Source organism: Amblyraja radiata, chromosome 9, assembly GCF_010909765.2.
Source record: "Amblyraja radiata isolate CabotCenter1 chromosome 9, sAmbRad1.1.pri, whole genome shotgun sequence".
Lineage (NCBI taxonomy): Eukaryota > Metazoa > Chordata > Chondrichthyes > Rajiformes > Rajidae > Amblyraja > Amblyraja radiata.
In genome coordinates, this window is record NC_045964.1 from 47132625 (window position 1) to 47159937 (window position 27313).

Consider the following 27313-nt stretch of genomic DNA (forward strand, 5'->3'; position numbering starts at 1 on the left):
ATCCGTCGTTTAAACCTTCAATTATAGATAAATCATTTACACAATGGGAAAGAATGGGAATCAAAACGCTCGGAGTCTTGTATGAATTGGGAACATTATTATCATTTCAACAATTGCAACTGAAATATAATTTGAAAAATAATCAATATTTTAAATATCTTCAAATCCGTGACTATCTGAAAAAATACACAAAAGACTATCATAACATGCCTCCAGACTTATTGGATGAAGCCATGAAGACAAAGGCTGAATCAACAAATCTAATATCATAATTGTACAACATTATTTTAAATATAGAAATACCTACAACTGATGGTATTAGAAGAGACTGGGAACAAGAACTAGCTATAAAAATTTCAAAAGAGAGCTGGGATAAACACTTACTATATGTGCATAAATGCTCGATCAACGTACGACATACTCTAATTCAATTCAAAACATTACATAGACTATATTATTCAAAAACCAAAATAAATAAACTTTTCCCCAATGCCTCACCCATTTGTGATAAATGTCAGTCACAAGAAGCTACCATAGCTCACTCTTTTGTTTTTTGTATAAAAATCCAAAAATTCTGGAACTAAATATTTGAAATCTTCACAAAATTAATTAAAATAAAACTTGTACCAAAAGCAGAATGGATCATTTTTGGAATATCGGAAGGTAACCCCGAACTAAACGTGCTTCAAAAGAACTTACTTAATTACGGGCTAATAATGGGAAAAAAAGCTTATACTCAAATTCTGGAAAAATGCTCCAATACCAACAATAAAAATGTGGATTTCAAACATGTTCGAAACATTACACCTGGAAGAGATGAGACTCCTCCTAGCAGGCAAAGCAGACCACTTCCAAAAGACGTGGTCTGCATTTATGGAACTATTACAAGCATAAGGTGCAATAGTAATTTAAAAAATAAATGGTACCAAGATCTGGTAACGGGGGGTAAAAAAAAACAAAAAAAAAACACGGTTGGTATATCTTTTTGCGGAGTTTTGTGTTATAATAGAGCGATTGTTTCTCCTTTTTTTTTCTTTTCTTTCTCGGGTCTATTTCCTTTCTTTACTTCCTTCTCTAACTTCTTTTCTAGGGGGCTTTCTTTTCCCAGCACTTTCCTGCACCTTCACGACTTGCTCACTTTCCTTACTTCTTTTATTTCTACCTTTTTTAAAGCTTGAAAAATGAAGTCGTACAACAAATGTAATAAGATATATGTGATGTGTATTACTGTAATTTACTGTACAGGTGCACAACCTTTTATCCGAAGATCCAAATAACGAAAACCTCCGAATAGCGGACATTTTTTCGGTCCTTGAAGAAAGGTCCTTGAAAACGTTCACCAAGGGCGGCCCGCAGAGGTGACAGCGGAACCTCCGGTCGGTCCTCGAAGAAAGGGGAACTAAATCCCCATTCATAAAAGAGAAGGTGAGGGTATATTGCGCGGGAGGGTTAATAATTGACAATATGCTGCTGCCTGCCCGCTGAGTTAAAAAGTTCCCACGGTAGACTCACGATACACAGTGTATCGTGAGTCTTGCGTGGGAACTTTTTAACTCAGCGGGGCAGGCAGCAGCAGCAGCAGATTGTCGCTCCCTTCAGTTTCACCCCACCTACGCCCCTCTGCTTCCCGGCCATGTGTGTGACCCCTTCCCTCCCCTCTCCAGCTCCCCGCTCATTGCACCGGCGCGGGGGCTTTGCACTGTCTTCATGTCGGCGAAAACAGCAGGTCAGTGCCAGTCACCGGAGACGTCAGGACCAACGGGACACCGACTCCCAGGCCCACTGCAAGCACGGAGATCCCAGAGACCCACAGCCAGCAGCAGCAGCCCAGCCCCGTTCCAACTCCAGAGGAAAACTGCAAACTGGCCGGAGACGTCAGGACCACCAGAAGCCGTTCCCCGAGCTGCGCCCCCTCATCGGGACACCGACCCCCAGGCCCACTGCAAGCACGGATATCCCAGAGACCCACAGCCAACAGCAGCCCAGCCCAGCCCCGTTCCAACTACAGAGGAACCTGGGTTGCGGATGACGGGGCGCAGCTCGGGGCGTCGTAGGGGCCCATCGGGGAGCGGGTTCCTGTTGGTCCTGACGTCTCCGGTCACCTGCCATCCTCCGGGAACTGTACCGCCCTTGCAGGAGAGTGGGGTTGTTTGCAGTTGCAGAGGGAGGGGGCAAGGGCGGTACAGTTCCCAGTCTCAGCTCCAGTCCAGGGGGTGGCCGGAGACGTCAGGACCAACGGGACACCGACCCTCAGGCCCACTGCAAGCACGGAGATCCCAGAGACCCACAGCCAGCAGCAACTCCAGCCCAGCCCCGCTCCAACTCCAGGGGAACACGTAGGGGCAGAAGCTGATGGTGTGCAAGGTACGTCTTGTTCTTGGGGTGGCGGATGAGGGGGCGCAGCTCGGGCTGTGGGCAAACTGCCACTTGTCGCCGTAGCGGCCCATCGGGGAGCGGATTCCTCTGGAGTTGGAGGGGGAGGGGGGTATTGTGCTGTTTGATCGCCCCCTGCTATCCCAGGGACAGGGAGACACAGCGGCTTTTTAGACTGGTGGGCAATCACTTCCAAAGTTCTGCCCACAGTCAGTACACCTCTCCTACACTGCATTTCATACAAACATTTATTCTGCAAGAAAAAACTACATTGAAGACTCAAACTCGCGACCGAGTTTACTGCCGGGATCAAGGCGCAAACTCGCGACCTTGCGGATATGAGCCGAGCACTCTACCACTGAGCCAGCCATTAAAATCTACGCTAAAAAATTTCCATTCCGAAGACTGACAAATTCTGAATTACGAAAAGTGTCTGGTCCCAAGGCTTTCGGATAAAAGGTTGTGCACCTGTACGTCTAATTAAAAAAAAAGAAAAAAGAAAAAAAAAAAAAATTGTTTAAAATCTGTCCTCCAGCCTGATGCTTGTGTGCTCAATCCTCTGCTTTGCTTCCTGTAAGCCCATGACTTAAGTATAGCACTGACTCGATCTTTACGTTCACTGATGATTCTATTGTTAGATGGATCAACAATAACGATGAGACGAGAGTGCAAGAAAGATTGAGAACGTCATGCCATGATGTCAGAACAACAGCCTAGCTCTAAACGTCAGCAAGACGAAGTAATTGGTTGTTAACCTGAGGAAGTGAGGGGGTGTACACAACCCTGTCCTCATCAATAGATTTGCTGTAGAGCTGCTGTCAGACTCACAAACCATCATTTCTTTCACACCCATTTCCTGGAGATGCTGACACCTACTCCACAGGGCCGGATTTTGATGAAGAGAGGCCCTACGCTATTTCACGTGTGAGGCCCCCCCCCCCCCCTCCCAATCCCCCACCTCCCATGACTAGAGGACCATGACTACTCGACAGTGGCAGTGTGGCACTTTTAGATCCTACTGTATGTTGTTTTTAAACAGTTGGTTTTAAAATACATATTGGATTCACCGCAGAGCGAGCGATGCTTTACCTGGATCGCCGTTTGAAGCTCTGGAGTGTTGGGCCTGCTGCTTCAACATCATGGAGCTGTGGTTTGCGGAGCTCCCAGCCTTGGGCCGCGCTGATTTTAATATCACGGAGCCCTGGGAACCCTTTGCCGAGGGCCGCCAGCGTGAATCTCCACCCAGCTCAGCCTGTAGACTTAGGGAGCCGCGGTCTCTGGTAGGAAGTGGCCGATTCGGAAGTCCAAGCTACTGTGAATGTTCTCCCGTTCCGACGTCGGATGGTGACCCCCAAATTTCATTATACCAATGGCCATGAGGGGGGGGGGGGGGTCCAAGAGGAGGGGATCCGTTGGAGACGGGAAAGGGGATCATCAATGGGGGGCGAGGACACCTTCCCATGGAAGAATGGTGTGAGGCAGAGGCGACGGAAGAAGAGCTCCAAATCGCTGTGGGCGCGGAACTCATTGAGGTGGGGATGGAGGGGGACAAAGGTGAGACCTCTGCTAAGGACAGACCATTCGGTATCAGAGAGGGGGAGGGCAGGGGGGATGGTGAACACACGGCAGGGATGGGGGTTGGGGCCGGAGGAAGGCAGGTGAGTGGACTGAGGCCGAGGCGATGTCTGGTGGTGGGTGGTCAGGGGGTAGGGGGGTATGAGGACTGTAGTGAGGGTGGGGAAGAGCTGATTTGGTCACATGGTTTGAGGGGAATGGGGAAGACCCAGTGGAACAGCCACTGAGGTTACCAGGGTTGGGGAGACTAGCACTGGGACCCAGCGCAGTCAAACCCAGGGGAGTGGGAGTCAGCACCGTGGAAGCTTCAGGTCCAGTTCTGAGTCCAGGCTGCAGGTAAGGCGACGTCTGCGGGCTGCTGGAGGGCGGTGGAGTGGCCAGGGTCAGCGGGCAAAAAGTAGGAGGTCCCGGTGGGCGGATGGTCAGTGGCAAAGATTATAGAGCAGAGCAAGATGCGCCACTCTGCGAAAAAAGCGTATTATGACATGGGTATGACATGACGCCATTTTATTGAGCGGCAATTTACAATAATATTAATAAAATTTACAATAATATTGACTAAATATGTGAAGTCATAGATGCTATATAAAACATTGTTCCCTGCAACACTGATTACACCAAAGATGATAGAGCGGATCAATCTTTGGAACGGATTACATCAAAGATACTACAGGAGCATTGCCCGCTGCCTCGGGAGCGCCGACCGTGGGCAGACGCTTGAGGCTCTCCCGCCGGCCGCCTTCATCTGGTATTGGGGGGGGACCGAGAATCAGTCCTGGATCAACTCAGGAGTGGAGGAAACGTCGTCTTCCCCAAAGATACTAGAGGAGCCTCTAGTATCTTTGCTTTTCCCTGCGACCTGATGTAAGAGCAGATTGTATAACTGTGGAGTCCGTCCCCGCTACCAAAGATGTCGCATTTGGCATAAACAAATGGCGGCCGTGACGTTCCGTTACGTACTACACGTAAGTGCATTGGATTTCGGAGGAGTGGTCTATCTTCCTCTGCTCTATAATCTGGTCAGTGGGGCGGGGAGGTTCGACGGGTCCGATGAGGCAGCGAGGTGAATAGGCCCCCCTAGATCTCGAGGCCCTAAGCTTAAGCTTGTCTAGCTTATACGTAAATCAGGCCCTGCTACAACACACATTCTCTCCCTCATTTGATTATTCCATAATAATACATCAGTGTTTTTTGACACTGCTTCAAATCGAACTACAATCTGCATCTTTTGTTGCTTTGCGTTAGTGGTTTTATTCATTTTTGTACCACTTGTTACCATGTATACTGTGAGCTTCATGCGAACAAGAAAAAAATATTGCACCCTGATGTATAGGATAATAACCTAACCTGAATCTGCATAAATAACACATAATAAAATTTGCCTATATAAAATTGTGCTTTGGATCTTAGCATTACTGCCCTGATCTAAATAATTTGAAGTTTGTGTGATGTGAAAATTCATGTACAGAATTGGCTTTTTGAATCTACATCTGGTGCTGCTGCATTTTTTGTTTGTTTTAGATTGGTTTGGACATTGAGGAACTGGAGGAAATGGAAGAAGATGCTGGTCTCGGCAATGGAGGCTTAGGAAGGCTTGCAGGTAATTTTATTCTTCCATTCTTCTGCTTTTTATGCTTTCCCAACACAGAAAAAAATTGTAACTTCATATTTTTTATATATGAAATACTTGTACTCTATAAAGATTTTTATGGAGAATTTTATACTTGCTCCACAAAAAGATGGTTCTTAATGTTTGCAGCCATTTCACAAATTTATGCTATCACGTCCTGCCATTTTCATCCATTCTCCGTCCAAAGCTCGAATGGATTCTTCTGCCCTCACACCTCGCCTTATAAATTTACTTTTTTCCATATTTGAAGTTTGAAATTCTATACATCTAGGATACATTCATCATTAGGTAGATTTATTCAATTGGCATTGGAACTGTTCTGTCCACGGCCTCAACGAGACCCGGGTGTCTTTGTACACCAGTCTCTGAAAGTAAACATGCAGGTACAGCAGGCAGTGAAGAAAGCTAATGGCATGTTGGGCTTCATAACGAGAGGATTTGAGTATAGGAGTAAGAGTCATTCTGCAGTTGTACAGGGCCCTGGTGAGACCACATCTGGAGTATTGTGTGCAGTTTTGGTCTCCTAATTTGAGGAAGGACATCCTTGCTATTGAGGCAGTGCAGTGTAGGTTCACGAGGTTAATCCCCGGGATGGCGGGACTGTCAAATGAGGAAAGATTAGAAAGACTGGGCTTGTATTCACTGGAATTTAGAAGGATGAGAGGAGATCTTATAGAAACGTTTAAAATTATAAAAGGACTGGACAAGCTAGATGCAGGAAAAATGTTCCCAATGTTGGGGGTGTCCAGAACCAAGGGCCACTGTCTAAGAATAAAGGGGAGGCCATTTAAAACTGAGATGAGAAAAAAAGTTTTCACCCAGAGTTGTGAATTTGTCGAATTCTCTGCCACAGAAGGCAGTAGAGGCCAATTCACTGGATTAATTTAAAAGCGTGTTAGCTAGAGCTCTAGGGGCTAGTGGAATCAAGGGATATTGGGAGAAGGCAGACACATGTTACTGATTGTGGATGATCAGCCATGATCACAATGAACCTATTTTCCTGCACCTATTTTCTATGTTTTTATGTTTCTAATAAAGTATCAGAGAGTTATGAACGCAGCCCAGTCCATCTAACAAACTTGTCGTACCCCCGGCGTCCTTCACTTCATGCTACCTCATGAAAACAGCCAACATTATCAAAGACCCCAATCATTCTCTCTTCACCCTTCCCCTTAGGGGAAGATGCCAGGTCTTGAAAGTACATATCACCAGATTCAGCTGCTACTCCACTGCTATTAAACTCTTGAACAGAAATAACTGGTGTCTTTTTTTCAAAATTCCAAAATTGAAAAAAATAGCATTTAATTTCTTTGGTGTTTCATTTGGTTGATACGATACGATGGCACTTTATTGCCAGACCGGGGTCTGAAATTTGTTTTTGCATACAGCCATACAATAAAATAAAGAAACACAACACACAATAGAGTCCAATATAAAACATCCCCACACAGCAGAATCAAAATGTTTCCCACTGTGAGGGAAGGCACCAAAGTCAGTCATCTTCCTGATGTTCACCCGTGGTCGAGGCCTCCGGAGCCCTCTGCAGTCGCCGCTACGGGCAGCCTGCCGCTCAGGCCCGCTCGCCGGGATGATGGAACTCCGACTTTGGAACGGGAGGCCAACCTCAGCGGCTTGGACCTCCAAAACGGCCGCTTCCCACTGGAGTCCACAGCTCCCGACGTCCCCGGGCCGCGCCGGGTAGAGATTCACCCTGGACGCCCTCGGCAAAGGGCCCCAGGGACTCCACGGTGTTGTTCAGCACCGCCCGCGATGGGAGCTCCGCGAAACCACAGCCCCGCGATGTTGGAGCAGCGGGCCCAACGCTCCGGAGCTCCAAACGGCGATCCAGGTAGGTATTGCCCGCTCCGTGGTGAATCCAGCGACGCGCCGCCGCTGCCGAAGCTCTGGTCCAGTCCCCAGTCTCCGGTAGGAAAGGCCGCTCTGATCCAGCTGGTAGGCCGCGAAGAGGGGGGGCGAGGACGCGACCCGGAGAAATAGTCGCATCCTCGCCAGGAAGCGACTGGGAAGTAGTTTCCCCCTACCCTACCCCCCTCCCCCACATAAAAAACTAAAGAAGTCTCCCAAACAAACTATTTAGACACACTAAAATTAAAAAAAAGATCGAAAAAACGGACAGGCTGCAGGCAGAGGCTGCTAGCAGTTCAGCGCCCCCAGTGGAATATCCCACCAATCTGAATTATGGAATATACAGTGTTGTTTCTTATCAGGGATCATTTTTTTGAAATGTATACAGTATTTTCATTAGTAGAATTGGTGTTAGTATATCAATAAGTTAAATAAAAATATTTTATTGTATTTGCTACAATTTTGTTTACATTCTTAAATTTTGTTTCTCCTGTACTTTTCCAACAGCCTGTTTCCTTGATTCCATGGCGACATTGGGCCTGGCTGCATATGGGTATGGCATAAGATATGAATATGGAATTTTTAATCAGAAGATCAAAGATGGGTGGCAGGCATGGAATTAATTAATTGCCTTAATTTTTCTGTTTTTGTTTCAATTCTGTATTACTTCCTGACTGCGATTTTTAGTATTTTTATTAATATTGCAGATTAAACATTTTGTGATCACAGACTAGAAATATTCAGCCATCTTCCCTTCAGCAGAACTCCATATCCAGAAAGTTATATGTGCAGTCAGGCCTGTTGTCTCCTTGGGGTCAAGGATGCTCGGAGGAGTTAAGCCAGAGGCTATGGTCCATATTGGTACCAATGACGTAGGTAGAAAAGATGATTAAATCCTACCAAAAGACTTTAGGATGTCAGATAATAGGTTAAAAAAAAAACAGGGCTCCAGGGTTGTGATCTCAGATTACTACCCATGCCACCTCCTTGTAAGGCAAGAAGTATAAGAGTAATACGTTTGAATATGTGGCTGAGGAGTTGGTGCAGGAGAAAGGGCTTCAGATATATGGATCATTGGGCTCTCTTCCAAGGCAGATGGGCCTGAATGAGAGGGAATGGTTGCGCCTGAACTGGAGGGAAATCCACATTGGGGAGGTTTGCTGGTGCTACTCGGGAAGGCCTAAACTAGAGTGGTGGAAATGCAAGAAATAATGGGAAGGTAGAAATTATGACCAGAAAGTCTCAAAGGGCAGGGTGAGAGAGGTTAATGAATATGGTGAAACTGATGGGCTGAAGTGTGTTTTTTTCAATGCAAGGGATATCATGGGTAAATTGGATTAACTTAGTATCAGTATTTGGAACCATGTGCTTGGTTGTTAGAGGCACAGGACTGGCAGTTTCACCATTTCAGATGTGATAAAGAAGGAGGTAACGGAGGTGGAGAAGTTGCATTACAAATCAGAGAGAATGTCACTCAGAGAGGACATACTGGAGAGTTTATCCACTGAAGCAACATGGATAGAGCTAAAAAATAAGAAAGGTTCAATTGAAGCCCAGTGTGAGAAACATAAAGACTTGGCCCGAGGGCGCTGCCGCCCAACTTCAGGACTGTTTTGAGCGCACCGAGTGGGACCTGTTTGCAAACCAGGACATACATGAATATACATCCACAGTCATGTTCTATATACAGAACTGTATTGACAACGTCACTGTCGACAGGGAGGTCAGGTGCTACCCAAACAACAAACCATGGATGACCAGGGATGTCAGGAAACTGCTGAGGGAACGCAACTCAGCCTTTAGATCTGGCAGTGATGAATTGTACAGCACTGCCAGATCTAAACTAAAGAGAGCCATTAAAGAGGCAAAGACAGCCTATGGAAGAAGGTTAGAGGGGTATTTTAACGAGAGGGACCCTCGGCGTGTCTGGCAGGGCATTCAGCAACTCACAAACTACAAGGGCAAGGGGGGGCCGATCATCTGCAGCAGTAACAACTCGCTAGCTGAGGAGCTCAACCATTTTTTCGCCCGTTTTGAGCTGAATGAGGCGGAGCCTGCACCTGCAGCCGCGCCCAGCACTGACGACCTGGCACTCACTGTGAGTACGGAGGACGTCAGAAGAACACTCCACAGGGTCAACCCCAGGAAGGCTGCTGGCCCAGATGGCATCCCAGGGAGAGTATTGCGGGACTGTGCAAACCAGTTAGCGGAGGTTTTCAGCGACATCTTCAACCTCTCTCTGTCAACGTGCACTGTCCCTAAATGCTTTAAGACTGCTACCATCGTGCCTGTACCCAAAAAAACAGCCATTACCAGCTTGAATGACTATAGACCTGTTGCTCTCACTTCAACGGTGATGAAGTGTTTTGAACGGCTGGTCCTGGCCCACATTAAGTCCTCACTCCCATCCACCCTGGATCAGCATCAGTTTGCATATAGAGCTAATAGGTCAATGGAGGATGCCATCAACGTAGCTCTACATTCTGCACTGACACATCTGGAGCGTCCTGGCTCATATGTGAGGATGTTATTTGTAGATTTTAGTTCTGCATTTAATTAAATCATCCCCAGCAGAATGGTGGACAAACTGTCTGATCTGGGTGTTAATGCAAACACATGTGGATGGATTAAGGACTTTCTAACAGATCGCCCACAGACTGTCAGGATGGGGTCCAATTACTCCCCAGTCCTGACGCTCAGCACAGGAGCGCCACAAGGTTGTGTGCTGAGTCCCATCTTGTATACAATATACACTTATGACTGTATACCAACACACAGTACAAACAGGATCATCAAGTTTGCGGACGACACGACTGTGGTGGAACTGATAAACAACAACGACGAGTCTGCCTACAGGGATGAAGTCCAAAAACTGACTGTCTGGTGTACCAAAAACAACCTGGTACTCAACCCATCAAAGACAAAAGAGCTGGTCGTTGACTTCAGGAGGAAGAGGAGAGAGGAACCTGCTCCCTTATACATCAAAGGAGACATGGTGGAGAGAGTCACTGGCTTTAAGTTCCTGGGAATAAACATCTCCCAGGACCTCAAATGGCAAATGAACACCGTCACTCTCGTGAAGAAGTCACATCAGCGGCTGTATTTCCTGAGGTCTCTGCGGAGAGCAAACGTCTCACAGCCGCTGCTGTTGTCCTTCTACCGATGCGCCGTGGAGAGTATCCTCTCCTATGGAATCCTGGTGTGGTTTGCTAGCTGTACTGTGGCTGAGAGGAGGGCGTTGCAGGGAATTATAAAAACTGCGCAGAACATTACAAACGCCCAACTGCCCTCCTTGGATGACATATATAGGGCCCGATGCTTGCGCCGGGCCACAAATATCAAGCAGGACACATCCCACCCTGCCAACCACCTTTTTACTCTGCTACCCTCTGGGAGGCGATTCAGGACTCTGAAGGCTCGCACCGGTAGACTAAAAAATAGTTTCTACCCATGTGCGATAAAAGAGCTAAATTCCAACAGAGAATGCTGGGGAAGCAAAATGTAATTCCAAGAAATGCCGCCAAATTCTTTTAAATTCTTTTAAAATACCTATTTATTTTTTACTAATAAGTGTACATATGTGTTAATGGTTGTCGTGTTTGTATTTTTTTTAACCGGAGGAGATGTAATGGAATTTCGTTGCACAGTATTGTGCAATGACAATAAACGTATTCATTCATTCATTCATTCATTCAATTGAAGAGGTGACAAAGGTGATTGATAAGATATGGCAGTTGATGTTGTTGACAGATTTTAGTAAGGCATGTGATATAGTCCCCAATGATAGTCTGATTGAGAAGATTAAGATGCCTGGGCTTCGCACTGACTTAATGTTTGGATTCAGAACTGACTTATCCACAGAACATAGCGGGTAGTAGAGGAATGGTATTTAAAAGCAAGTCTTGGTGCAGAATGTGATTACTTAAGTAAGGAAAAACAAATAAACGAGGGCTTTGTACTTCATGATGTAGGTGGAGGAACCTGATGCCTGGCTGCGACATGGCAACCCTTGGGAGAAAGCTCGGCCTGAGTACGTAATACCTATTAGCTTCTATGGTCATGTACATCATTCCAAAAATGGAGCCAAATGGGTGAATACCGAGGTAGAATTTGTTTTTCTTTATGTTGGTCATGTTTGGTATTTTTGCAATGTGTTTTGAATCTGAAATAAAACATATAATCTAATTATAGTGTAGGTAATTGTATTGACCTATATTCCTGTTGTCATTTATAACTTGGGGTATTTGTTGGTTACAAACTTTAACGAGGCAATAATCAAAAAGCAAGAGACTGCAGATGCTGAAAATCTGAAGTAATAGCCAAAACATTTAATAAAAACTCCACAGGACAAGGCGGCAAGACGGCACAGAGGTGGAGTTGCTCCTTTACAGCGCCAGAGACCTGGGTTCGATCCCGACTACGGGTGCTGTCAGTACCTTCTCCCTGTGGATTTTCTCTGAGATTTTCAGTTTCCTCCCACATCCCAAAGATGTACAGGTTTGTAGGTTAATTGTCTTGGTATAAATGTAAAATTGTCCCTAGTGTGTGTACGATAGTGTTAAGGTGCGGGGATCGCTGATCGATGTGGACTTGGTGGGCCGAAAGGCCTGTTTCCACGCTGTATTTCTAAACTAAACTAAACTAGACAAGACAGGAGAAAACATTTCAGATTTAGGAAAAGTTAAGAAATGTGGTAGTATTGATTGTTTACAGCTTGTGAAACTACAGATTTCAAAGTGTTTTATTTCTTCCACATAACTGTTTTCTAAACTACCTAAATCTAGCTCACTTTTCTAATTTCCTGACCTGTAGCAGGGAAAGCCAAATTTAGTTTAGTTTAGAGGTACAGCGTAGAACAGGCACTTCAGCCCACCGTGTCCATGCCAACCATCGATTGCCCCTTCACACCCTGCATGCTCACTTCATACTAGGGGCAATTTAGAGGCCAATTAGCCCACAAACACATGTTTTTAGGATGTGGAAGGAAACTGAAGCACCGGAAGGAAACCCACCCTGGTCATAGGGAGATCGTGCAGACTCCACACAGACAGCAACCGAGGTCGGGATCAAACCTGGATCTCTGCTATGAGGCAGCAGCTCTACCAGCGGCAGCATTGTGCTGCCTTCAGTTGACATGCAACAATTAAGGAAAAGTGTGTTGGAGAATTAAGTGGAATAACATCCATTGGTCTGGAAAATCTGCTGGTGCAGCATATTAAAAGTCCAAAGCATGCTTGATTAACAGACTTTATGTAATTCATATATATATTTTTTTTTTCAATAAGGGAATAACACTCGATCTTTCATCAAAAATATGTTTTTTTGTTTTGCTGAGAAAATCTATAGATAGTTCTTGCCATGCCATATGATACACCAATTCCAGGATATCTGAACAATACTGTGAATACTATGAGGCTGTGGTCTGCCAAAGCTCCAAATGACTTCCATTTGCATCGCTGTAAGTTATTTATTGCAACAGACATTTATTCCACAGGTCAAACTCTGTAAAATACCACTAAACATAAATGGTTAATAGATACATGGGTTGTATTTGTATTAGGAACCTGGAGCAGCAGCTCGATGACCTCTGTCTGGTCAGGGAGAGTGAGGAGGTCATCGAGAGGAGTTATAGAGAGGTGGTCACTCCAAGACCACGAGAGGCAGACAAGTGGGTCACGGTTAGGAGGGACAAGGGGCAGAGGCAGGGACTAGAGAGTACCCCTGTGGCTGTACACCTTGACAATAAGTACTCCTGTTGAGTACTGTTGGGGTGGATAGCCTACCTAGGGGTAGCGACAGCGGCCGGCCCTGTTGCTCAGAAAGGTTGGGAAAAGAAGAGGAGGGCAATAGTAATAGGGGACTCTATAGTTAGAAACATAGAAACATAGAAATTAGGTGCAGGAGTAGGCCATTCGGCCCTTCGAGCCTGCACCGCCATTCAATATGATCATGGCTGAGGGGGTGAGATAGGCGATTCTGTGGACGCAGTCAGGAGACCCGGATGGTAGTTTGCCTCCCTGGTGCCAGTGTCTGGGATGTGTCTGAACGTGTCCCAAGATATCCTGAAATGGGAGGGAGAGGAGCCAGAGGTCGTGGCACACATAGGTACCAATGACTTAGGTAGAAAAAGAGAAGAGGACCTGAAAGGAGAATTTAGGGAGTTAGGAAGAGAGTTAAGGAGAAGGACTGCAAAAGTAACAATCTCAGGATTACTGCCTGTAGGAATGGATTGAGGTGGAGGATAAATGTGTGGCTGAGGGCTGGTGCAGAGGGCAGGGATTCAATTTTCTGGATCATTGGGACCTGTTTTGGAGAAGGTGTGACCTGTACAAAAAGGACGGGTTGCATTTGAACCCGAGGGGAACCAATATCCTGGTGGGGAGATTTGCAAAGGCTACTGGCAGACTTTAAACTAGAACGGTTGGGGGGAGGGACTCAAATAGAGAAAGCTAGTAGACAGTGTGTGAGGCAGGAGGCAGAGAAGGGAAGCACTCAGACCCAACATGTAGGGGAGAAAGAAGAAAAAGATAATAAACAGAGAATAAGAGGTAGTGGGTTTCTTAAATGTGTATATTTTAATGCTAGGAGCATTGTAAGAAAGGTGGATGAGTTTAGAGCCTGGATTGACACCTGGAAGTATGATGTTGTGACGATGAGTGAAACATGGTTGCAGGATGGCTGTGATTAGAAACTAAATATTCCAGGATATCGTTGCTTCAGGTGTGATAGAATTGGAGGGGCAAGAGGTGGAGGTGTTGCATTGCTTGTCAGGGAAGATATTACAGCAGTGCTTTGGCAGGATAGATTAGAGGGCTCGTCTAGGGAGGCTATTTGGGTGGAACTGAGAAATGGAAAAGGTTTAGCAACACTTATAGGGGTGTATTATGGACCGCCTAATGGGGAGCGAGAATTGGAAGAGCAAATATGTAAGGAGATAGCAGATATTAGTAGTAAGCACAAGGTAGTGATTGTGGGAGAATTCAATTTTCTATACATAGACTGGGAAACACATTCTGTAAAAGGGCTGGATGATTTGGAGTTTGTAAAATGTGGGCAGGATAGTTTTTTGCAGCAATACATAGAGGTACCTACTAGAGAAGGGGCACTGCTGGACCTCCTGTTAGGAAATGAGACAGGTCAGGTGACAGAGGTATGTGTTGGGGAGCACTTCGGGTCCAGTGATCACAATACCATTAGTTTCAATATAATTATGGAGAAGGTGGACCAAGGGTTGAGATTTTTGATTGGAGTAAAGCTAACTTTGAGGAGATGCGAAAAGATTTAAAAGGAGTGAATTGGGACATTTTGTTTTATGGGAAGAATGTAGTAGAGAAATGGAGGACATTTAAAGGTGAAATTTTACGAGTACAGAATCTTTATGTCTCTGCTCGGTTGAAAGGAAAGAGTAATAATTGGAAAGAGCCATGGTTTTCAAGGGAAATTGGACACTTGGTTCGGAAAAAGAGAGGTCTACAATAATTATAGGCAGCATGGAATAAATGAGGTGCTTGAGGAGTATAAAGAATGTAAAAAGAATCTTAAGAAAGAAATTAGAAAAGCTAAAAGAAGATATGAGGTTGCTTTGGCAAGTAAGGCGAAAGTAAATCCAAAGGGTTTCTACAGCTATATTAATAGCAAAAGGATAACGAGGGATAAAATTGGTCCATTAGAGAGTCAGAGTGGACAGCTATCTGCAGAGCCAAAAAAGATGGGGGAGATATTGAACAATTTCTTTTCTTCGGTACACAAAAAAGCTGGAAAAACTCAGCGGGTGCAGCAGCATCTATGGAGCGAAGGAAATAGGCAACGTTTCGGGCCGAAACCCTTCAGGATTTCTGAAGAAGGGTTTCGGCCCGAAACGTTGCCTATTTCCTTCGCTCCATAGATGCTGCTGCACCCGCTGAGTTTCTCCAGCTTTTTTGTGTTCCTTCGATTTTCCAGTATCTGCAGTTCCTTCTTGAGAACTTCTTTTCTTCGGTATTCACCAAGGAGAAGGATATTGAATTATGTGAGGTAAGGGAAACAAGTAGGGTAGCTATTGAAACTATGAGTATCAAAGAAGAGGAAGTACTGACACTTTTGAAAAATAAAGAAGTGGATAAGTCTCCAGGTCCTGACAGGATATTCTCTAGGACATTGAGGGAAGTTAGTGTAGAAATAGCAGGGGCTATGACAGAAATATTTCAAATGTCATTAGAAACGGGAATGGTGCCGGAGGATTGGCGTACTGCGCATGTTGTTCCATTGTTTAAAAATGGTTCTAAGAGTAAACTTAGCAATTATAGACCTGTTAGTTTGACGTCAGTGGTGGGCAAATTAATGGAAAGGATACTTAGAGATAATATATATAATCATCTGGATAAACAGGGTCTGATTAGGAACAGTCAACACGGATTTGTGCCTGGAAGGTCATGTTTGACTAATCTTCTTGAATTTTTTGAAGAGGTTACTAGGGAAATTGATGAGGGTAAAGCGGTGGATGTTGTCTATATGGACTTCAGTAAGCCTTTGACAAGGTTCCACATGGAAGGTTGGTTAAGAAGGTTCAATTGTTGGGTATTAATAGTGGAGTAGCAAGATGGATTCAACAGTGGCTGAATGGGAGATACCAGAGAGTAATGGTGGATAACTGTTTGTCAGGTTGGAGGCCGGTGACTAGTGGGGTGCCTCAGGGATCTGTGTTGGGTCCACTATTGTTTGTCATATACATCAATGATCTGGATGATGGTGTGGTAAATTGGATTAGTAAGTATGCAGATGATACTAAGATAGGTGGTGTTGTGGATAATGAAGTAGATTTTCAAAGTCTACAGAGGGATTTAGGCCATTTGGAAGAGTGGGCTGAAAGATGGCAGATGGAGTTTAATGCTGATAAGTGTGAGGTGCTACATCTTGGCAGGACAAATCAAAATAGGACGTACATGGTAAATGGTAGCCAATTGAGGAATGCAGTTGAACAGAGGGATCTCGGAATAACTGTGCATAGTTCCCTGAAGGTGGAATCTCATGTAGATAGGGTGGTAAAGAAAGCTTTTGGTGTGCTGGCCTTTATAAATCAGAACATTGAGTATAGAAGTTGGGATGCAATGTTAAAATTGTACAAGGCATTGGTGAGGCCAATTCTGGAATATGTTGTACAATTTTGGTCGCTAAATTAAAGGAAAGATGTCAACAAAATAGAGAGAGTACAGAGGAGATTTACTTGAATGTTGCCTGGGTTTCAGCACCTGAGTTACAAAGAAAGGTTGAACAAGATAGGTTTTTATTCTTTGGAGCGCAGAAGGTTAAGGGGGGACTTGATAGAGGCCTTTAAAATTATGAGAGGGATAGACAGAGTTGACGTGGATAAACCTTTTCCATTGAGAGTAGGGAAGATTCAAACAAGAGGACATGATTTGAGAATTAAGGGACAGAAGTTTAGGGGTAACATGAGGGGGAACTTCTTTGCTCAGAGAGTGGTAGCTGTGTGGAATGAGCTTCCAGTGGAAGTGGTGGAGGCAGGTTCGATTTTATAATTTAAAAATAAATTGGATAGGTATATGGACGGGAAAGGAATGGACGGTTACAGTCTGAGTGCAGGTAGATAGGACTAGGTGAGAGTAAGTGTTCGGCACGGACTAGAAGGGCCGAGATGGCCTGTTTCCGTGCTGTAATTGTTATATGGTTATATTTGGTTGTGCTGATGACCAGTGTTACAGACAATGAGACAAATGATCTATTTCCGCCCTTGAACCTTACATAAATTTTTTTTAAATCGGAGTTATTTATTTGTGTTATAAACCTGACAAAATGTTAGGCTTGTAAATACCACATTTAACTCTGGAATGTGTTATGTACAATTAATTACACAAATATATGTTTTCAAATATATAATTTGGGGGACATCAGGTAAATTATATTTATTATGATCACATAATTTATTCTCATGAGTATGCTGATTCACAGCTCTGCATTACAAAGCCTTTAGTTATTTTGATTAATTCAGATTATGTAATACGTTTTTTTGATCAATGTTTATTATGGGAAATAGAAGCTCAAGGTGTTAGATAAATTGTATTGGTGGCGAGAGGATAGGCTGGCTAACTGGAAACAGAGGGTGGGATAAATTAATCTTTAGTTGGTTGGTAAGATGTAACAAATAGTGTGCCACTAGATGAAGAACATGGGTATGGTTATTAAATTTGCCGATACCACAACAATTGGAAGGATATGAAAGCAGGCTACGTAGAAATATAGATAAATGAATAGGCAAAATCTGACAAATAAAGTCCAGTAAGATGCATTTTATCTGTAATCTGACCATTTTAAAATCCCACTGGTTGCACATCTGGCTCACCAGGTGACTTATTTGAAACTCATTGGAGCCCTGGCTCTGGTGCTCCCTTGAAAGTTATATGAGCTACGGTGAATTTCAAGGGAGATGGATAACTTGTGCTTGGGTGAGTCTCAAAGAAGCACAGGATCCAGGTGAGCTTCGTGGGGCAGCACAGGATCTAGGTGAGATTCAAGGGACCTTTTGAACCAGTGTTCAAGGGAGCTTTGGAACCAGTGCGCAGGTGAGATTCAAGGGAGCATAAGAACCAGTGTCCAAGTGAAATTCAAGGAGGTATGGGAACCAGTATCCAGATGAATTTCAAGGGAGCTTTGAAACCAGTGTCCAGTGGAGTTTCAAGGGAGCTTTGGACCCACTGCCCAGGTGAGATTCAAGGGAGTATAGGCACAGAATAGGTGAGTTTCATGAGAGTATTGGAACCTTGTGCCCAGATAGGATTCATAGGAGCCTGTGTCAAGTTGAGATTCCAAGGAATATGTGAATTGGTGTCCAGGTAAATCTTAAAGGAGCACAGGATCCAAGTGAGTTTTAAGGGAGCTTGGGAACTAGCGCTCATGTGAGATTGAGGAGAGCATGGGAGCCAGTGTCCAGGTGTGATTCAAGGGAGCATTGGAACTAGTGCCCAAATTAATCTCAAAGGAGTACAGGATCCAGGTGAGTTCCTATAGAGCTTGGGAACCAGTGCTCGGGTGATATTCAAGGCGGTGCACAAACTTGGACCGTGTTGATTTTTAAGGGAGTATGGTGAGTTCCTGAAATCACCCGATCCCAAAGTTGATGTAAAGATGACTGGCCTTTAATGCAAGGCAGCATTTGAGAGAATGTCATTGAAGAACCCTCGTAAAATTGATGTAAATGAGAAAGGCTGGAGTTATATGTAATGCAAGGGTCGATTTGTCATCTTTTGGTTTTGGGCCCTCAAAGGCTTAATGCTATTCAGAGCTCTTTGCTGAGCTTCAAGTGTCCACAAGTACAGCAAACCATGCCTTCCAAATGTTGTACCCATAAGCGAGTGTGTGCATCGACTATGGACTGCGACTCCAGGCAGTTGACACGACTCCGAATAATCAAATCCATTACTTATTCATTCATACCATGTCACATCCATTGTGTTGAGTGTAAAGCTGCCATTGGTGCATTCATGTTTACAATATTTATTTTCCATTATTACTAACAACTGCTTTTGCTTTGGTTTTGAATTGGAGTCATTAATGCCATTGTACATATGTTAAACGTTGTTTTCATTCTGACCAGTTAACGTTGGGGACTACATCGAAGCTGTGTTGGACAGAAGTATTGCTGAAAATATTAGCAGAGTTCTCTACCCGAATGACAATGTAGGTAGTGAGAGCATTTTCTAGAGGCTTTTATATATTTATACAATGCAAACAACTGCTAGTGATTTTTGATTGCAACTTAAAATTAACTACTCCATAGTGCGGACACAGGAAAATTAATTTTGAAGTTCAATATAAATTGTTGGTAGACAAAAATGCTAGAGAAACTTAGCGGGTGAGACAGCATCTACGGAGCGAAGGAATAGGTGACGTTTCAGGTCGAGACCCTTCTTCAACTGATGTGGGGGGGTGGGAAGAAGAAAGGAAGAGGCAAAGACAGTGGGCTGTGGGAGAGCTGGGAAGGGGAGGGGGAGGAGGGAGAAAGCAAGGACTACCTGAAAGTGGAGGTCAATGTTCATACCGCTGGGATGTAAACTACTCAAGCGAAATATGAGGTGCTGCTCCTCCAATTTGCGGTGGGACGCCATGGAGGAGGCCCAGGACAGAAAGGTCGGATTCGGAATGGGAGGGGGAGTTGAAGTGCTGAGCCACCGGGAGATCAAATTGGTTAATGCGAACTGAGCGGAGGTGTTGAGCGAAGATATCATCAAGCCTGCGCTTGGTCTCACCGATGTACAGCAGTTGGCACCTAGAACAGCAGATGCAATGGATGAGGTTGGAGGAGGTGCAGGTGAACATCTGCCTCACCTGGAAAGACTGCTCCTTGGATGGAGTCGAGTGGGGAGCTAAAGCGACAAGTGTAGCATTTCCTGCGGTTGCAAGGGAAAGTACCAGCCTCTTCCTTTCTTCTTCCCGCCCCCCCACCCCCACATCAGTCTGAAGAAGGGTCTTGACCCGAAACGTCACCATTTCCTTTGCTCCATAGATGCTGCCTCACCCGCTGAGTTTCAACCAGCATTTTTGTCTACCTTCATTGTTTCCACCATCTGCAGTTCTTTCTTAAATATAAATTGTTAAATCAGATTAGATATCTGTGTCAGACAGCCGTTTCTTGAAGACTTGTAGTTTTCTTTTGGATTTGTAAATGTTTATGGAATGACTTATTTTGATTATTTTCCTTCATCTTTATATTTTACTAGACTAAGTGGGACCTGTTGGGTCCCAGTCACCAGGGGGGTGTTTGGTGGGGGGGTGGGGTGGTAGAGGAAGTGTGTATGTGGGCTGGAGGGATTTGCGAGGGGGGGGAGAAGGAGGGATGTGGGGGGGGGGTGTAGAGGAGGGGGTGTGGTGGAGGCAGAGTGTAGAGGGGAGGGAGGATGTGGGAGGGGTGGTTTGGGGGAGCGGTGTGTGTAGGTGGGGGGGTGGAGGGATGGGGTACGTGTGTGGGCGGGTGGTATGTGTGAGCGGGGGGGATGTGGGGGGAGGGGGTTGTGGGGGGAGGGCAGTTGTGGGCAGTGGGGTTATGGGCAGGGGGTGTTGTGGAGGAGGTGTTTGTGGGTAGGGGAGGGGTGTGTGGGGGAGGGGAGTTGTGGGGGGGGATGTGTGGGCGGGGGGGTTGTGGAGGAGAGGGATGTGTGGGCGGGGGAGTTGTGGAGGAGAGGGGTGTGTGGGCGGGGGGGGTTGTGGAGGAGAGAGGTGTGGGTGGGGGAGTTGTGGGGGGAGGAGTGTGTGGGCGGGGATGTGGAGTTGTGGGGCGTGGGGGTGTGTGGGAGGAAGGGTTGTGGGGGGAGGGAAGGGGTGGAGGATCGGGAGAGAGCTCGGCAAAAAGACAGGAAAGAACTATGGGGGATGTGCGGTATTACAGGGGAGGGGAGGGGGGCAGGAGCCTGCGAGGGGAACCAGAGGGGAAGGGATTGGGGGTGCGATGAGGACTCGCAGCGAGTGCTGGTCGTTTCACTGGCCGCTCTTCGCTGCTTATTCTCCTCTGCACGGCTCGCGGACTCACTCAATCAATCAGCACGGCTTGTGGACTCAGCCCTGCCTCCGGGGTTTTATTCTCCTCGCCCCACCTAACACATCAGGTGCCGGAAGGGGCGTTAACTTCATGGTGACGGACAGGCAAGAAGACCAATCTGCTGATCTCACGATTTTTTAACCCTTCATAACCTTTCTAATATTTCACCGATTGGAACAAAACTTGGTGCACTTGGAGCTGAGGAGAACGGTGAGTAAGGTGGCGAAAAAATCCTAGCCATATAGGTTACCGTTTTTGCGCAAATTTAAAAAACGCAAACCGGAAGTGGTCTAGATGAGAGTGTTAGTAAAAAAAGATAGATGCTCAGCTAAATTCAGAGTTTTTCCAGCTTTCGGTTGGGTGTGGTATTGACTGCCTATAAAAGTGGCTGCCCATTTTCATTCAAGTACCCATTGTGTGCAAAATTAGAGCACATGGTATTGGGGTAGGGTATTGACATGGATAGAGAACTGGTTGGCAGACAGGAAGCAAAGAGTAGGAATTAACAGGTCCTTTTCAGAATGGCAGGCAGAGACTAGTGGGGTGCCGCAAGGCTCGGTGCTGGGAACCCAGTTATTTACAATATTTATTAAGGATTGAATATAGGAGCAAAGAACCCAGTTATTTACAATATATATTAAGAATCGAATATTAGGAGCAAAGATGTCCTTCTGCAGTTGTACAGAGCCCTAGTGAGACCACACCTGGAGTATTGTGTGCAGTTTTGGTCCCCTAATTTGAGGGAGGACATTCTTGCTATTGAGGCAGTGCAGCGTAGGTTCACGAGGTTAATCCCCGGGATGGCGGGACTGTCATATGAGGAAAGATATGAAAGATTGGGCTTGTATTCACTGGAATTTAGAAGGATGAGAGTGGATCTTATAGAAAATTATAAAATTATAAAAGGACTGGCCAAGCTAGATGCAGGAAAAATGTTCCCAATGTTGGGGGAGTCCAGAGCCAAGGGGCCACATTCTTAGAATTTAAAACTGAGATGAGAAAAAAACTTTTTTACCCAGAGAGTTGTGAATTTGTGGAATTCTCTGCCACAGAAGGCAGTAGAGGCCATTTCACTGGATGAATTTAAAAGAGAGTTAGATAGAGCTCTAGGGGGTAGCAGAATCGAGGGACATGGGGAGAAGGCAGGCATGGGTTACTGATTGTGGATGATCAGCCATGATCACAATGAATGGTGGTGCAGGCTCAAAGGGCCAAATGGCCTCCTCCTGCACCTATTTTCTATGTTTTCTAAACAACTTACTGAGGACTTTATTGGTTAGGCAGCAAGGCAGAGCTTGATGCATGTACTTTCTTTATTTCCTAACACTAAAACTCCCTAAGTAAAGGGAAACCATTGTGTTTGATCCCATTGGCCAATGGGTCAATGGTTATTTGGAAATGTCAGCTATTTATTGTACACTAGACCCAGTGGGACCAGTTGGGGGGGGGGGGCGTTTTGCGGCGTAACACACACACCAACCACCCCACACACACACACACCCTAACCACCCCCTTGATATTATATTAATATTATTCATTTGCTCCTTTTTGCCCCATCTCCCTCTCTATCCACTCACGCAAAGCCCCCAACTGCGCAGGTGCGGCTAGAGAGGGAGGGGGTAGGGAGAGAGGGCAGGGGGAGAGGGAGAGAGGGCAGGGAGAGAGGGCAGGGGGAGAGAGAGAAGGAGAGGGGGCTGGGGAAGAGGGACAGAGGGCAGTGGAGAGGGAGAGGGCAGGGGGAGATGGACAGAGGGCGGTCGGGCGTCAACCAGAGACCCGAGGACCGAGAGCTCGGCGGCTCCAGTACAGGGCCCGACTCGCTCGTTCTTTCTGCGTCTTTTGAATAACTGGGAGGGGGGAGGTTGACATCACTCGCAGCACGTGGAAGAACGGCGCGCAGAGCAGACCCATTGTGACGTCATCAGCGAAAGGCAGTCATTTTTAAATTCAACGTTTTGCCATATGTTTAAACATTTTCTGTAGTGTCGGGAAATAAAGCATGAAATCTCCAGATAAGTATTTTGTGGAGTCGACGGGACAAATGTCTACCGGAATATGTGAAAATGTTATCGTTACCGCGTCTTTTTTTTTGCAAAAATGTGATCACACACACACACACACACACACACAAACACACACCACACACCACACACCACACACCACAAACCAAACACAACACACCACACACAACAAACACACACACACACACACACATATCTCCACATACAAGATCAGACTTTTAATAGTTACATGTTGGGACAATACTGCTTAAATCATACAAGATTGACTCAGTCACTGCTCTTGATTTTAATCACATGATGGACAAGAAATGTTAAGGAAAAAGAGATGCTTGAAACTGGGAATAGGAAAGCTGGAGAATGAGTGTCACATCCCTTCTTTCTCCTTTTATATACTGTTATTTATTGGCATACTTCCACACATAACCACCAAATGACAAAACAACTCTGATTTCCTATTATGTACTTCCCCTATTCAAGCTGCATGTTAATAATTAAAAAATCAAAACATTGGAAGTCTGAGTTAAGAGTAGAAAATGTTGTAAACATCCTGCACGTTAGGCAGCATCAGTGGAAAGAGAAGCATTTTGGTCAAAGGTTCTGGTGAAGGTCCTTTTTCCATAGATGCTGATTTAATCTTTTGCTCTATTTTTCCCTTAGTTGACTTGATTAGTGGATTTTAACTCATTGTTGGTAATAACAAACATGGTTGTGAAAATGCAAACTGAATTGTACTTACCATGTCAAGCTCCAGTCCTGTGTTCTCTTTTGCAGCACCTTTCTCAGTACTTAATTGTTGAAATGCTCATTGCAGTTTTTATCCTCTGTCTCTCTTGTCTATGTGACTTAATTACAGCTCCTCATTCTGCTTTATCGTACAGTAATGTTGGAGAGGTGTGGGACAGGGCATTGATTTTCTAAAGATATTAAGTCTACAACTTACCGAGTTCTCATTGTGCAAACTAATCCTTCATTTATAAGTAGGAAGGAACTGCAGATGCTGGTTTAAACTGAAGATAGACACAAAAAGCTTGGAAGCAGTGGAACAGGCAGCATTTATAAGGGCAGTGAAGGGAAATATAGGTTAATGATTTCAAAGACTTTGAAATGTTTCTGAAAGTGGTGACTATGGATTAGATGCATGTTTCATTTTATTCAAATGAGCCTTTGAACCTGTTTTTGTTTTTAGTTTTTTGAGGGTAAAGAGTTGAGACTAAAGCAGGAGTATTTTGTTGTGGCTGCCTCTCTCCATGATATTGTTCGTCGTTTCAAGGCTTCGAAGTTTGGTTGTCAAGATAATATTCAGATTTGTTATGACACATTCGCTGACAAGGTAAGTTTTTGGAAACTCAGAAAACAACTGTTTATTGTTCAGACAGAAACCAGTTAATGGAATGAATTACAGGCACGTACAGCACATAAACAGGCCCCTTTAACCAATTATCAAGAGAGGTTCAGTTCCATGGATATTTACATACTGTAGCTTTGGTTTGTGCCACCAATGAGGATTGAGTTGACCTGAAATGGCATCCAATGGCTGGCTGCACAGACAAGTAACCGCAGAGCAGTGAGGCACAATCTTGACACGACCCTCAAACCATTTCAAGCAGACGATCAGTTTCCCTGACATGTCTGAACACCAGTGTCCCAAGAAGCTATGTTATGACAGATGATGGCTGGCAGCTGCAATCTCATCACTTGAGGACCTACTGCCTACTAAGCTTGGTAACTACATCTGACCAGCAGGTGTCAAATTTTACCATGTCTCCAAGCCGTTTCAATCTGATGGATGCATTTTGTTGCATGACTAAGAGGGAAGATCTGTATGTAGGCAGTGCATTTGGTGAAAAGTGAGAGGGTGTGGCAATGGATAAATGGGGATTTGAGGAGATGTGTAGAAAGGCAAGATGGGATGTACTGACAGGGTGAGTGGAAGTATGTTTAATGTTGGGCTTTGCTGTAAATTACATTGTTCATCACTGTATTCAGTATTCATTGCTTGTAAAGGTGGTACTGAGCCATCTTCTTGAGCCACTAGTTTCGACATGAAGGTTCTCCAACAGTGCTGTTTGGTGAGAGTACTGGATCGGTTTCAATCAATCATATTCTTCATGGTAGTTGTGTTGTTGCATAATGTTCAAGGGAGCATGTATCTGTGCAGTGATATATGGAGAAGAGCTGCTACAAATTATGGGACACCTGGCAACATGGATAGAAAATTGATGGTTTTAAAAAATGAATTTGAGTTACAGAAACCAATAGATCAATGAAACAGTGAGAACCATTCAAGTCAAATCTCCTTGTCACTCTGTTGTTGGAATTGCTTTGTTTTTTTGTTAATTATAAAGACAGGTTATGGGTAACACCTTAGCACCAAATTTCTGAGAGTAAATGCAGAAATGATTGTTGCATACTGGATAAAATTGTAAGATGTGCATCTGACAGTTTGTAGATGTCTAATATGCAAAAGTAAACTGCCATTCCTCCCATTTTATCTTTTAGAACAGTACTGGAGAAGTAAATTAAATAGAAAAGAGACATTCTGGGTCACATACTGACTTGTGCAAATGGATCCACTGCCTAGGTCTAATACCTTTCCCATTGAACATTTTAAGTCAGAAAATTGATTGGAAGTCAATTAATTTTTTCTTCCGTTACTAAAACCTTTCCAATGCTAAAAACCTTTGAGAAATGATTAATTACATTCATTTATGTTATGATCAACATTTGTTGGGTAACAGTACAGACGGTATTCTTAAACTTTTCATCTCCTGCAAATATCAACATTTTGTTTTTTGGTACCATATAACAGTGCTAATTGCTTACAGGTAGCTTGTGCTGTTGCTTAGGAAAGGTGATCATATCAAGTACTGTAGAGGAAGTTGGGTGTAGTAAGAAGATCCTTAAAATCTAAATGGAGAAAGAAACATTGGGTTATTGTTTGAAAACTGGAAACTTTTGAAGCAGATCAGGATCAGGAAAAGAGGATCAAACACAAATAATTTTGTTTTTGGACAGAAGGCAGAAGGTGATAATATAACAAGAAATGGTGTGGGTCAGAAATAAGTGAAGATTACACAAACAAAATGCCTTCCAAAACACAAAATTCAACAGGTACTGGTAGAATTTTTCATGTCAGATTTCCAGCATTGCCATATTTTGCAATTGTAGGTGTCCCTAGAAATAATTGAAGTAGTAGAATCGGAGGAAAGCATGGAAAATCTGGGTAATGTGATGAAAGACAAGTAAGTGTCTTTCTTGTGGCTCAACTAGTGGCTCAAGAAGATGGCTCAGTACCACCTTTACAAGCAATGAATACTGAATACAGTGATGAACAATGTAATTTACAGCAAAGCCCAACATTAAACATACTTCCACTCACCCTGTCAGTGCAATGAGAGAGCAGGCTATTCTAGACTGGGTATTGAGTAATGAGGAAGGGTTAGTTAGCAGTTTTGTTGTGCATGGCCCCTTGGGCAAGAGTGACCATAATATGGTTGAGTTCTTCATTAGGATGGAGAGTGACATTGCTAATTCAGAAACAAGGGTTCTGAACTTAAAGAAAGGTAACTTTGAGGGTATGAGACGTGAATTGGCCAAGATTGACTGGCAATTGATTCTTAAAGGGTTGACGGTGGATATGCAATGGAAGGCATTTAAAGACTGCATGGATGAACTACAACAATTGTTCATCCCAGTTTGGCAAAATAATAAATCAGGGAAGGTAGTGCATCCGTGGATAACAAGGGAAATCAAGGATAGTATCAAAACAAAAGATGAAGCGTACAAATTAGCCAGAAAAAGCAGCCTACCAGAGGACTGGGAGAAATTCAGAGTCCAGCAGAGGAGGACAAAGGGCTTAATTAGGAAAGGGAAAATAGATTATGAAAGAAAACTGGCAGGGAACATAAAAACTGACTGCAAAGGTTTTTATAGATATGTGAAGAGAAAGAGATTAGTTAAAACAAATGTCGGTCCCTTGCAGTCAGAAACAGGTGAATTGATCATGGGGAACAAGGACATGGCAGACCAATTGAATAACTACTTTGGTTCCGTCTTCACTAAGGAAGACATAAATAATCTGACGGAAATAGCAGGGGACCGCGGGTCAAATGAGATAGAGGAACTGAATGAAATCCAGGTTAGCCGAGAATTGGTGTTGGGTAAATTGAATGGATTAAAGGCCGATAAATCCCCAGGGCCGGATAGGCTGCATCCCAGAGTACTTAAGGAAGTAGCCCCAGAAATAGTGGATGCATTAGTAATAATTTTTCAAAACTCTTTAGATTCTGGAGTAGTTCCTGAGGATTGGAGGGTAGCTAATGT

General features: G+C 44.5%; 1 protein-coding gene across 1 annotated transcript in view; it reads left to right on the plus strand.

Moving 5' to 3' along the window:
* pygl (glycogen phosphorylase L) overlaps positions 1–27313 on the plus strand; it is a 101901-nt gene that overhangs the window by 25676 nt on the left and 48912 nt on the right. The window contains exons 3-8 of the mRNA XM_033027335.1: positions 5470–5548; positions 7952–8055; positions 11416–11547; positions 12791–12902; positions 19032–19114; positions 24177–24320. Coding sequence (XP_032883226.1) covers positions 5470–5548; positions 7952–8055; positions 11416–11547; positions 12791–12902; positions 19032–19114; positions 24177–24320 — 654 coding nt within the window. The remainder of the gene's footprint in view (positions 1–5469; positions 5549–7951; positions 8056–11415; positions 11548–12790; positions 12903–19031; positions 19115–24176; positions 24321–27313) is intronic.